General features: G+C 40.4%; 1 protein-coding gene across 2 annotated transcripts in view; it reads right to left on the bottom strand.

The window, feature by feature from the left end:
• Positions 1 to 258: 258 nt before the first annotated feature.
• PDSS2 (decaprenyl diphosphate synthase subunit 2) overlaps positions 259 to 12,658 on the bottom strand; it is a 208,822-nt gene continuing 196,422 nt past the window's right edge. Inside the window, exon 8 of one of the 2 annotated variants that reach the window (XM_006123168.5) lies at positions 259 to 2,997. In XM_006123168.5, the coding sequence (XP_006123230.1) occupies positions 2,839 to 2,997 (159 nt within the window). In that variant the 3' untranslated portion in view covers positions 259 to 2,838. The remainder of the gene's footprint in view (positions 2,998 to 12,658) is intronic. The other variant, XR_016349154.1, reaches the window with a different exon arrangement.

Genomic DNA, 12,658 nt, shown 5'->3' on the forward strand with positions numbered 1-12,658 from the left:
ACCATGTCCCTGACCCCAGCATCCTGCCCCAGCACCCTGCCACCCCACAGCACCCTCTTCTCGGCCCCAGAACCCACTAGCACCCTGTCCTCTGCCCACACCAGCACAGTTGGGACCACATTAGTGAGGCGTGGAGGTTTTGGAGGGGTTATTTTGCATCTCACTTGTGTGGCCCCGACTGACTTCTCTGTGAGTCAGTGACCCTTGACTCAAAACAGATTCCCCACCCTTCTCATAAATGAAGACAATGCTAAAACCTTTTCAGTTTGACATAATATTTTATTTAAAAATGAAGCTTGGCCAACATGCCCCCAATTGGGGCCAAATCCCCATCTCACTGCAGCATCATAACACTCCTGTACCATCTGACCCCAAATCTGAGCCTCTTACATCCCCAAACTCCTGCATCCCCACATCCTCAGTCTTCTGCCACAACACTCCTGCACCATCCACACATCACAAATTTGTGTCCTGAGCCCATCATACTCTCAGCCTCCTTGCCCTGAGCCCTTCACATATCTAACACAAACTCCTGCACTCCCACATCCACAAGCCTGTGACTTGCTTGGAACCTAACCTTCCACCTGAGCCCAATACTCCCGAGCCTGGAGCCCCCTCCCTGAGCCAGCATCCCCTTCTCCTGCATTCAAATTTCCTCCCAGAGCTTGCACTTCTCACCCCTTCCCACACCCAAATCCCTCATTCCCACCCCAGAGCCCACACCTCCTGTCTCAACCCAGTGAGAGAGTATAAGTGCTGGGGATAGCAAGTGATGGAGAGAAGGAGAACAGAGAGGATGAGACCTCAAAGGGGTGGGGTCTTGGGGGAACGAATGTGATTTTCATGCATTGGTGGGTTCCCTCTTTTTTTTTCCTTGACAAACCTAGGGGTTCCTTGAAATTCTGAAAAGGGTTCCATGGCCAAATAAAATTGGGAAACACTGCTCTAACCAGTTCAGGAGTGATGTTGACTAGAACTGTGAAGGATGCGGTGATGCTTATCTTTCAGGATATGAGTGGACAGAGCAGGGAAAGGAGTTTGAAGGGGATGGGGGACTGATAAGCCTTCATGGCTCACATGTGATAAAGAAGAAGGAGATGTTAGAAACAGAAATATATATTTCTAAAAAGTGCAGAAAGCATGATAATTCACAGCAGTCATTGTTAAAGAACAATGTTGGCACAAGAACAAGTTGATATAAATTGGCCATGAATAAAATTTAGGCTGAAGATTACAAGAAAGTTTCTAATTATCAAAGGAGCAATGTTCTGGAATAGTCTTTCAATAAGAGTAGCGAGGGAAAACAATCTCAAAGAATTCAGCTCACTGTCAAAAGCATTGAAACTGAACTTGTATAAATCTGAGCAAGAACACAAATGTCTCAAGTACACTGTGCACATATATTATATATGTATCTATTTTGACAATGCTTTAATATATGTAGCTTTTTATTTTCCTTTCAGCTGAATGCAACATGCTAGCCCATGATAAAAAAAATTGTGACACCTTACTTTTTTTTTTTTTTGAGAAGAGCAGTAAAATTTAACAGAAATAACTCCACTTAATGTTTGAGTGAGCGATGTAATGAAATCTGTTTGCTGTGCTAGCTGTCTCCAGATTGGGCTGTAATTACACCACAGAAGGAAGAAAGGTAGCTGAGTCTCAATCTAGATCATTTATGTAAACTCAGCCTTCTTGTCAACGAAGTTCTCAGATTGCATGCATGCAAACCACAAAAATCATCTCCTATGAACAAACTAGAGACAGTGTCAAATTGCAGACTTCTGATATACCTTATATTCTTTCTGTAATTGGATTTAAAATCTGACAAACGAAGGTTAGAAAAACTTCTCTTGTTCTATAAATTTATTTAGAAGAGTAAAAAAACTGTGCTAATAGAAGACTATTCCTCGTTCCTTTCTGCCAAAAGATTGATGCTAAACATTACAAATTCACATTTATTTGACTTAAGTGAAAACAAGTGTCACATAAATCTGAGAAATGATTTAGGGTACAATTGTTCTGAAACAAATTGCTTGATTTGGAGGGAAGACTTTTTTCCCCCTTAAAGTGTTGAAAACCTCATTCTCTGAGCCAAGGCAAAGTATTTTATACATACAGTATAAAAACACAGGCAATCAATTCTCTTAACAGAGCCAAATTAATATTTGATTAAATAATTTAAAGCTCCTACTTACCATGCTTGACACATATTCTCAGCAAGTTTCTCAAATACTGAAAGCATTAGGCACAGAGTAATTTTACTTTGGAATACATAAAAACAGTGTGAGGCGACATAACTGCATATAGACAAATAAAGGATTTTTCCGTGTTAATTTACTGAACTGCCCTTCATGTTGATAAATTGGTACATTAATTCTTGACTTAAACAGCCCCTCTCTGGCAGTTTTAGAAAGTGTTTTTCCTGACACCTGCAGCTTCAGGCCCCCCTCTGTCCTCTCTAGTGCAGGAAAACCACAGGCCACCACATTGGCGCCATCCCTGGCTATGTCCAATCAATAAGGACTTATTTCCTGTCCATTTGCTGAGGTCACAGAAGTGAGTCTCATTAATTATTTCTACTGGTGCAGCCTCAAGTATGCTTCTGGCATGGCAAGTGAAAACTGTTTGACCTTTTTCCCCTAATTTTGTTTATAACATTTCCAAAGAATGCATGTTCATGTAGCAATGCGGTAAATGGGGGAAGAGGGAGGAGGAAGCAACTAGCAAATTTAGTTCTTGAAAAATACAGGATTTTTTTTTTGCCTTTTCCCAGCCACTATCCATCTAGTTGTTTTCTGCAAAAGAACAAGAACTTGTCTTTTTTTTAATTGTATGTCATGAAAATCTGGTCACAGCATAAACCATGTTTTCCAAAGCAGATCTGGCCTCAGAGGGAGGGAAGCTCTCCAGGGCCTCCAGTGCTCTGTTTCCATGGTAATGACATAGGTCAATAGCTGAAGTCACACCTTTGCCAGCCTTGATTGCTTCTTGCAACTGTTAGAAAACACATGCATAATAAAATCAGTTTTGACAATATTTGGTATATAATTATTTCTAAAGATAAAGTAATGACTCAGTATTTACATTACATCTTGAAGTAAAGAGGACAGCTAAAGTCGAATTGCTCAGAAGCTCCCATACTATTCTCAAATATAAAGCTCCTCTATTTCAGCTTTTAACTACAATAAAATCCCAATCAATTTATACTACACCACTTCTTTATAATTAAAAATGCTATAGTTTACAACTGTGTATGCAACAAAGGTGCATAAGACAGTTTTTGTACATCACACCAAGTCAACATGTTAACCAAGCACTTCTTTTCTTGCACCCCATACATGGGTATCAAAGGTCAAAAAACGGATTTATAAAGACAAATGTTATATTTCATATATTATGTTTTTATGAATACAGATTTTCATAGTTCATACATATAAATTCCATATTTATTGTAAGAAAATGCACACTCATCTCTCCATCTTTTATATAACTTAAAAATATTGCTGTTTAGTCATGTGATTAAATTTGTTTAATATTTGTTAGACAACAGCAAATTTCCTCAAAAAATAGAACAAACTCAATTCTGCCATCAACTCTGCTATGCAAATGCAATGCACTTACAAGGGATGATGACTAAGGAAAATTATATCCAAATATTAAATAGAAATTTTTTTCCATGGGATAATAAACATTTTTTCGCAAATTGCTGGAGAAAATTGGCAAGTGTAAAACTTGGATAAAATGTCAGGCAACAGTTTGTATGCTTTTTATATGACTACATTTTGAGTTCTTTACGGTGGTCTTTCATTAAAATATATTTAAAATTGTTTGTATGATGAACAGTGTGCTGAGAGCATCAATAGAAAGAGATGAAATCTTATTTTTACAAATCATTACTGTTTGATTGCTTTTAACCTGTAGCCTTCACAACCATCCCAATCCAACAAAGGAGTGAAAGGCCAGGAATTAAACCCAGGTACTCATCTATTTGTCTTAGGGTATGTTTACTGGAATTAGACACCTGGGGCTTGCCCCTGCCAGCTGAATGGGCTAATGGGCTATTTGACTGTAGAGTAGACATTCAGGTTCAGGCTGCAGCCTGAGTTCTTGCAGGGTCCTCGGGCCTAGGCAACACATTCTCTAGCTAATGTATTGCACATGGTTTAATGGTAGTATCTCATGGTCATTGAATCAACATGTCACATGTTTTATTAAATACATAGAAATATTATATAAAATTTTTTTTCTCTGTGATATATTACAGTACACATCACCACAAATCACTTCTATTCAATATTATATACACCAAAATAACACTAACATATCTCGTTTAAATGACGGGGAAGTATCTGAGAACCAGAACTGTAAGTCATCCATTTTATATAAGCAGTTGTACTTATATATAAATGAATAACTTTTCTTATCTAAATACATACTAGAGTGAATTCATTATAAGTATTTGAGGATGTACTTGGCTGAAAGCATGTTATAGTACTTTAGTGTGCAAGTCTCAATTCATAAACAATTTATTCCCCACTTTAAGATAGAGTTTTCATGTATTGTGCTTTGGAAGAGTATTTCTCCTGAAGCAGAAGTGCACTGTTCAGTTAATTCAACACCTTTTCTTGTCTGTGTAAATCACCCACATATCCACAGCCATGAAGGATGGATGGAGTCAAGTGAGAGAAAGGCATTTTAACTGGGTTCTTTGGTTGACCCAACCTAACAGTAGGGTTTACAATTTACATGAACATGCTAAAAGTCTGTTGATGGACTGAAGCTCATTAATACAACCCAGGGTATTAGGGATGCAGAAAGAGATTGTTGGCGACAATGGACCAGAAAGACAATCTTGGAGGAAAACCTTAGGGACAGTCTAGCTACAAGAGGAAGCATAGTTTGAGGTTTACAGTCTGTTATTGCTTTTCAGCAGCCAATAAAGCCAAACCCCAGAAAAGGGAAAAATTTGGAGACTAGCATAAGGCCTGCACATTCTGTCAAAGGCAAACTGAGAACTCAACCCATCCACAAGCATGTCTTGTATAACTATTTACTAGTGATGTAAAATCCCGGTTAATCAGTTAACCGGTTAAACCTTACATTTAACTAGTTAACCGATTAAGCAGGATCCCATGCAGGAGGCTGGCAGCAGGATGGCATATCCTGCTCATAGGGAAAGTTTCTTTTTAACCCCATAAGTTATTTAGCTTATGCCCTGAAAGATGAGAGTTTTTAGTTCTTAAGAACTTTTAAACATTCTTAGCAATATTTGTTATCCATATACATGCTAATCACTTAACCTCAATTTTAAATTTGATGTCTTTCAATTTCAATGTTGTGTTATGAAAAAATAGGAGCTTCTGATATTATGAGACAGGATAAATACAAGTGGCTAGTTTTCCTTCTGTGTGCTATTCATTATTTGTATACTTCTTTATCATGTTCAATCTCATTAATTTCCTTTCCAAAAAAATCTTTCTAATCTCTATATGGATTTTTCTTCTTCTCTCTGTTCATAGGATTAATTCACCCACCACTGAAATACAGGCATCTTTACAATAATACTCAACATTGTAGGAGCGCACCGCACAGCACAACCAAAACGGCCTTTTTTCCGACAAAACTTGAGGACCGTCCACACTGCAATTGCGTTCTTCCGCAAGAAAATCGAAAGAACAGAGGGGTTTTTCTGGCATTTGTAATCCTCATTCTATGAGGAAGAAGCCTTTTTGCAAAAGAGCTCTTTTGCAAAAAGGTGTGTGTGGACAGTGAAGAGGGAGTTCTTTCAAAAAAAGAGGAAAGAGAAAAAAGCACAGGTGCTCTGGTGGCCATTCCATCCATAGCAATCACAGCTTACATGCAAGAGAGCTTCCATTCAGTCTCGACACTCTTTTTCAAAAAAGCAGACCACTTTTTCGATATACTTTTGCAGTGTGGACACTCTCTTTCGGAAGAAGTTTTCTCGGAAGATCTTCTGAAAGAAGCCTGTAGTCTAGACATAGCCAACGTGAACTTTGTATCTGTTGTATTAAAACTACCGGAGAAACTTTAGATATATAAAACATGATTACACAAACTGAATATTGCCCAGGCTAATGTCCCTAACTCTACTCTTCCAAGAAGTGTCAGAAGACCTTTAAGATCATCAACAGAAGGAATCCTAGCTCTAAATCTCATCCAAAGACAGCTCAGTGCTCTCAAACACAATGTGAGGATATTGGTTTAAAATAGATTTGGAGGAAAGAGAGCCACTCCTGAATTGCCAGCATTACTTTCTCAGTGTCATGGGCTTTCTTTAGAGCAGAGGTGGGCAGTAATTTTTGATGGGGGCCATTTCAAGATTTTGGAAAGTGGTCAAGGACCGTACCCTTCCATAATATTAATGGAGGAGGTGCGGAGTCTAGGATGGAGGATGGATACAGAGGGATTGGGGTAGAAGAGGGAATGTGAGGTCTGGGAATTTTGGTGAAGGAGGCAGTTGTGACCTGGGGCACTGGACTGAGGTGCAGGGGTTTGGGTTGTGACCCAGGGCAGGGGATTGGGGTGCAGGGTCTGGGAAGTGGTATGGATTCAGGAAGAGGACAGGTTTGGGTTGTCTGGGTTGCAGGGGCAGAGGGTGGGGTGGGCATGCCATAGGCAGGCTCTGGCCAGGAGACTTACCTGGATGACTCCCAGCTAGCAGTCAGGCACCTTTTCTAGGCATCCTACCTGCCTGTGCTGCCGAAGCCATGTGCATTGGTGAATAAGAGCCTGAGGGGAGGGGGAGTCGTGCTTCACTCACTGCCTTTTTGAAGAAATACCTTTGAGAATTCCTGTCTCAGTCACTGCTTCTTTTCTGATTCCCTCGCCCTGGAGCATGGAATGTATGTCCAGTGTCACTACTGGAAGTCTGACACTCCATGGTGGGCAAGTGAGGGAGTTGGCCAGAAATCGGATAATGGGATTGTGCTGAGGGTATGAAGCACCACTGCCCCCTCCCACAGGCTCACAGCTGAGAAAATGGCCACAGCAGCTGCTTTTCTGAGGAGTGGATGGGGGCGGGGCAAGCAGGGAGTCTGCCTGAGTCCCCGCTGCATCCCCAAGCTGGATCCTGTGGGTTCACAGGCTGGATCTGGCCCTCGGGCTGTATTTTTGCCCAGCCCTGACTTAGAGGTACCCACATATTGACCATTTGACATCTAAAGAGCTTAAAAAGCCCCAGGTGTTATGACTATAGGTAGCTATGTACATTCATTAAACAAAATAATTAAGAACCCCACTTTTTCTCTCTTCCAACTTCTGAACAGAGTAATATCGCATAATTCCATTTCTACTGGCAGACCACCTGCCTTTCCACTGCCTATTCAACTCACAGTGCCATCAGCACTACTCTCCAGCCAATCTGCACAAGCAGGTTCTTCCTTTACCACCTGTCACCACTATTAATACAATTCTTATCCCCCTTCCAGCACATGGTTCAGAATGCAGGTAAAATGGATCAGGTTGGATTTCTGACAGCTGTCAGGCACCATAGATTTGAGACTTGCTTCACCCATGGTCATGATGTGCTCTGCCTTCTAGTGAACAGAACCCTCCCATCAAGCCCTGGAAAATTATGAGAGTACAGTAAAACTCCAGTTGTCCAGCATCCCTGCTAGTCCGGCACCACCTGGAACCCGGAAGTGCTCCAGGCAGCTGGACAATTGGAGCTGCTCTGTCCCGGGCTTCCCGGTGTCAGCCGCTGGTCAGTTTCTGCAGCGGCTGACTTGGGGACGCCTGAGGCAGAGCAGCTGGGGTGTTGCCAGGTTGGTCCTGCAGCACCGCGCCCCCATCTCCCCCACCCCACCCCAGAGCCCTCATAGCCCCCCCTTCCGATAGGCATATCTGATAATCCAGCACCCCCTGGGTCCTAAAGGTGCCGGATTATCGGAAGTTTACTGTAGTTAGTAGTTGTTCCTTACTGGAAAATTAAGGTACAACTAGGATAGGTTTTTCGTGAGGAAAAATGATCACCCAATGTCATGAAGACATCTGTACAGACCAAAATAACTTGGGCTTCACCTGCTGCTTTCATTTTGTAGCATTCACTTTTTCAGTACTACGTACTAGGGCATATTTAAAATACAAGGGGCATTCAACATTGGCACTAACAAACTTTGGCAATATCTACCTCTCTGATTTGTCAGAAGTGTGCCAGCTGTGATTACTGGGTGTCACTGAGTGAAAAATAGATTTTGAAACTAGTAGTTCATTTTGTATAGCTGACTAGTGCCTTATCTGATGGCAACACCCTTTGGATGTTATCAGATTCAGCTGGATTGAACCAGTAATCTAGAAGTAAAGCAATCACTATTCACCATTCCAGTTACTCAAGCCACTCAATTCTCATGGTAAAATTGTCTATTCAAGACAAAACTGGCATATGTAAAGTGAAATTTAAGAGAGAAAATAGGAAAGTTGTCAGCCATAGCACAAATGTGGAGGAAGTGGCAGACCAAGCAGAACAATCATGTTGGATTCCTCTTGGAAGGAAGAGTTTATGCAAAAAGTCTACAAAAGTCATAACTTAATCCAGGGCTACTTAACACGCAGCCTGTGGGCCACATGCGACCCACGGCCTGTTTGTTTGTGGCCTGCAGTGCAGTTAGGGTTTAATCAGGGCTCAACATGCAGCTCGCAGACTGGAGCCAAAAAAAAGTAGTCAATATAATGGTCTTCTGTTGATATACGTTTTAGTAGTTTAATTCCTAGACTGTTGTCACTGCTCATTAAAAGTGCTGTCGTAAGGCTAGAAATTGGGTTAAAATTGCATTTTATTAATATCAACAGAACTGACTTAAATGAGCCCTGCGTGTGGTGTAGTCTTACCTTAATCTTTGTGTTTGTGCCCGTCAGTGTGAAATAAGCTATTTGCATATATATATATATATATATATATATATATATATATATATGCAACCACACTTATGTTGCAGCCCTCAGCATGTGCTATCAGTTTCATGATGGCTCCTGGTGCTTCCAAAGTTGAGTAACTCTGACTTAACCTAAAAATATGTTAACACGAGAGAACCAGAAAAAACATTTGCAGGAGATGGGTCATAAATATTTCACAAGCAGGAACAATTCTAGAGCCTATCAAGTTTTTTGAAAGATTTTTTTCCTGATTTCTTTTGCAATGTTTAAAAAGATCCAATTTAAGTAAAGGGACAGGACTTCTAGGAGAGAAGACTATTGGTAAATGTTCTGACAATCAGACTTATGTAAAAGAACAGACTTCTCCCAGCTTTGGGAGACAGACTGTACAGAGATGTAAATATTTTATTCTTTTACACTCACTAAAAACGTAAAGTGTAAAGTTCAAGAAATCACGATTTATGAAAAAAATTAAGGCCCTAATATTTTTTTCTTCTCAAATTCAGTTAAATATTCATGTACTTTCCGGGACAAGATATCAGCAAATAAGTTCAGAAACAATATCTAAGGAGAATGATCCTGTAGTTAGATTTTCTGTTTAGGTCTGAGATCTTCAAAGATTGTGAGTTTCCTTTATTCCTGAACTGATCTAATACATTCTGTTTACTTCTGAGATGTATGATACTTGCTAGAATAAAACAAACTTAAATTGATCTGTGGTCAAGTGATTAACTAATGCATTAAATGTTTACAATGTTACTTGCTAGCTTTTCTAAATTTGTTTTCTCTCTCGTGGGAGCATTCTGCCTCAATAAACATTAATATTTAGATTGTTAAAATCTTACCTTGAAATGCCAATTATACTTTCTACCCTGTCCTTTTGCTTTTCAGGTATCTTGGAATGTTTCAACATTAACTGTTATATACTTGATCTGTTTTTGTGGTTGGACACACAGTTAAAATCTTCCCTCCTCTTCTTTCTTCCCCAAATAGGAGCCAGACATTTATTTATTTTAAGTGCATCACTTCATAATGTATAAAATGCTCTAATAAAAAATTTCTTTCATCTTTCCTGGCAATATACAGACTAGGATGTCACTTGAATTGGAAGGATAGATGAATTTTGCCCAATATATGTTAACATACATAATTCCCTGTACAAAAGTACATTAACAGAATGCTAAATTTGAATACAGGCAGTCCCCGGGTTACGTACAAGATAGGGACTATAGGTTTGTTCTTAAGTTGAATTTGTATGTAAGTCGGAACTGGCTCCAGATTCAGCTGCTGCCACTGAAACTGACCAGGGGCTGACTACAGGAAGCCAGAGGCAGAGTTGCTCTGCCCCCAGCTTCCTGGAATCAGCCTGATCAGTTTCAACAGCTGCTGAATCTGGAGCCTGGGACAGAACAGCTGGGGCGCTGCCCGGTAGGTGTCCCTGGTCTGCTGGGGGTGTCCCTGGTCTGCTGGTCTGCCCCTGGTCTGCTGGCGCTGGACCCCCCCAGCAGACCAGGGACACCAAGAAGAAACCTTTAAAAACTTCGAGCACCTGAAAAAATGTTAAAATGGAAATAGTGATGAAATCTTGCTTTTGGAGTCACACTCCAGCCATAACATGATTTTAATAGTGCATTTGATTAACAAGTATAGGAAATCATTCATCCATTTGCATTGACAAAGTGTATAGGTTCTTCAGAGGTTTCAGAAAACACCACAACACAACAATTCTTCTTTGTGCTCTCCCTCTCTTCTGAACAGCAATACAAGGACTCATACCTTTGTGCAGTAATCCTAACACTGGCGTGATTTCAAATCAGACAGTAAGTAGTAAAAAGTGTTTCTTCAAAAATACGTGTGACTTCATTTTATTGTACTTTTACACAGTGCCACAAGTTGCTGTTATTGTTAGTCGTATTACATATTATCAACTCAATATTTATACTAACACCCAGAGACTTATTTGTGTCTTAATAAAAACATTGGGGTGGATTTTAAATCCTTCAAAGTCTCTGACAAACTCTCATTAGAGGCAGGCCTAGATTTGATTAAATAGCTTTTCTACCTTTCATTATGATGCAGTCAAGGGCTCATTTAGGAATAGGCATTTAAAAAAAACACACCTAAAAGTCAAAAAATTACAGCATCCTGCATATAACACAAAGTTCAACAACTTAAAATATGACTAATTCTAACCAAGTAGAAAAGCTCCTATTTTGAATGGTTTTAGTAATCTCTTGTAATATTGCCAACTTAATTTAATAGATTCCATAGCCTGAAGGGACCATTCTAATCATCTAGCGCAGGGGTTTTCATGAGTTGTGGCTTGCAAGGGCAAACCACTAGCTGGCTGCGAGATGCTTTATTTACCTGTGCCTCCACAAGTATGGGTGACTGCAATTCCCATTGGCCAGGAACAGCGATCCACAGCCAATGAAAGCTGAGATTTTTTTACCTGCGCCTCTGCTGGTACAGGCCAAGTGTCTCTCTATCAGCTAGTGGCTTGTTCTTACAAGCCACAATCCAGAGTTTGAAACACCTTGATCTTGTCTGACCTCCTGTGTAATACAGGCCACAGAACCTCCCCAAACTAATTCTGAGAGCACAGCATTAACAAAACATCCCATCTTATTTTAAACATTGCCAGTGATGGAGAATCCACCATGACCCTTGACAAATTGTTCCAATGGCTAATTACACTGTCAAATTCACACTTCATTTCTGGTCTGAATTTGTCTAGCTTCAATTTCTAGCTGTTGTGTTTTGTTGTACCCTTTTCAGCTAAATCAAAGAACCCATTCTCAAATGTTTGTTCCTCATCTAGATACTTACAGAATGCAATCAAGTCACTATCACAACCAAGAGGTGGATGGTCTGACCTCATGGTCAGAACATGATGCCAGAATATTAGATTCTGGTGTTTGAGTGGGAAGAAGTGGGTAGTAGAAGCAGATAGGGCAGGGGAGACAGCCCTAAGTAGGGGGAAAACAGTTACTCTGACAACTTCCTGTTCCACCATTTGGTTTAAAAAAGAAACAGGAAAGAAACAGAACCCCTGGAGTTCAGCTTGTAGTTCTGGTGATTGTTAACAGATCACTGGGTGGCAGGTTGGAACTTACGGCTGTGAAGAGTAAGCAACTAGATACATAGCAACTAGACACCCATGCCAGCCTCTTTGGGTTCAGGCTGCAGAGCTGTTTCACTGCTGCGTACACTAAGACTTCCAGGTTCAGGCTAGAGCATAAGCTCTAGGATCCTTCGAGGTGGGAATGTTCCAGAAGTTGGGCTCCATGCTGAGCCCAGAAGTGTACACGGCAATGAAACAGTTCTGCAGCCCAAACCCAAGTTGGCTCCAATCACGTTTCTTTGCTATGTAGACATATATCCTGAGAGCCCAGTGGATGTCCCTGACTGTGATCCTTTAACCTTCTCTTTAAGCTAAATAGATTGAGTTCCTTGAGTCTATCATTATCGCTCTAAGGCAGCGTTTCTCAACCTTTTTTTAATAAAGTACCCCTTTTTCAAAAAAAGGGGGTACCCCAGTACCTACAGTTTTCAGAGACACGATTTTTTTTTCTACCATTGCAACACATTTGTTTAAACAACTTAATCGTAGCTGGGCGGGCGATGAAATATTTGGGTGTAAAAGTACAAAAATAATAAAGCACTGTAAAATGTAAAACAAAAATTCATTTTTCTCCAAATTTCAGTTGTGTTGATGTACCCCCCCAGACTTCTCTCGAGTACTTCTAAGGGTACTCGTACC

The sequence above is a fragment of the Pelodiscus sinensis genome, chromosome 3 (genome assembly GCF_052426305.1).
Source record: "Pelodiscus sinensis isolate ZL-2025 chromosome 3, ASM5242630v1, whole genome shotgun sequence".
NCBI classification, from domain to species: Eukaryota; Metazoa; Chordata; order Testudines; family Trionychidae; genus Pelodiscus; species Pelodiscus sinensis.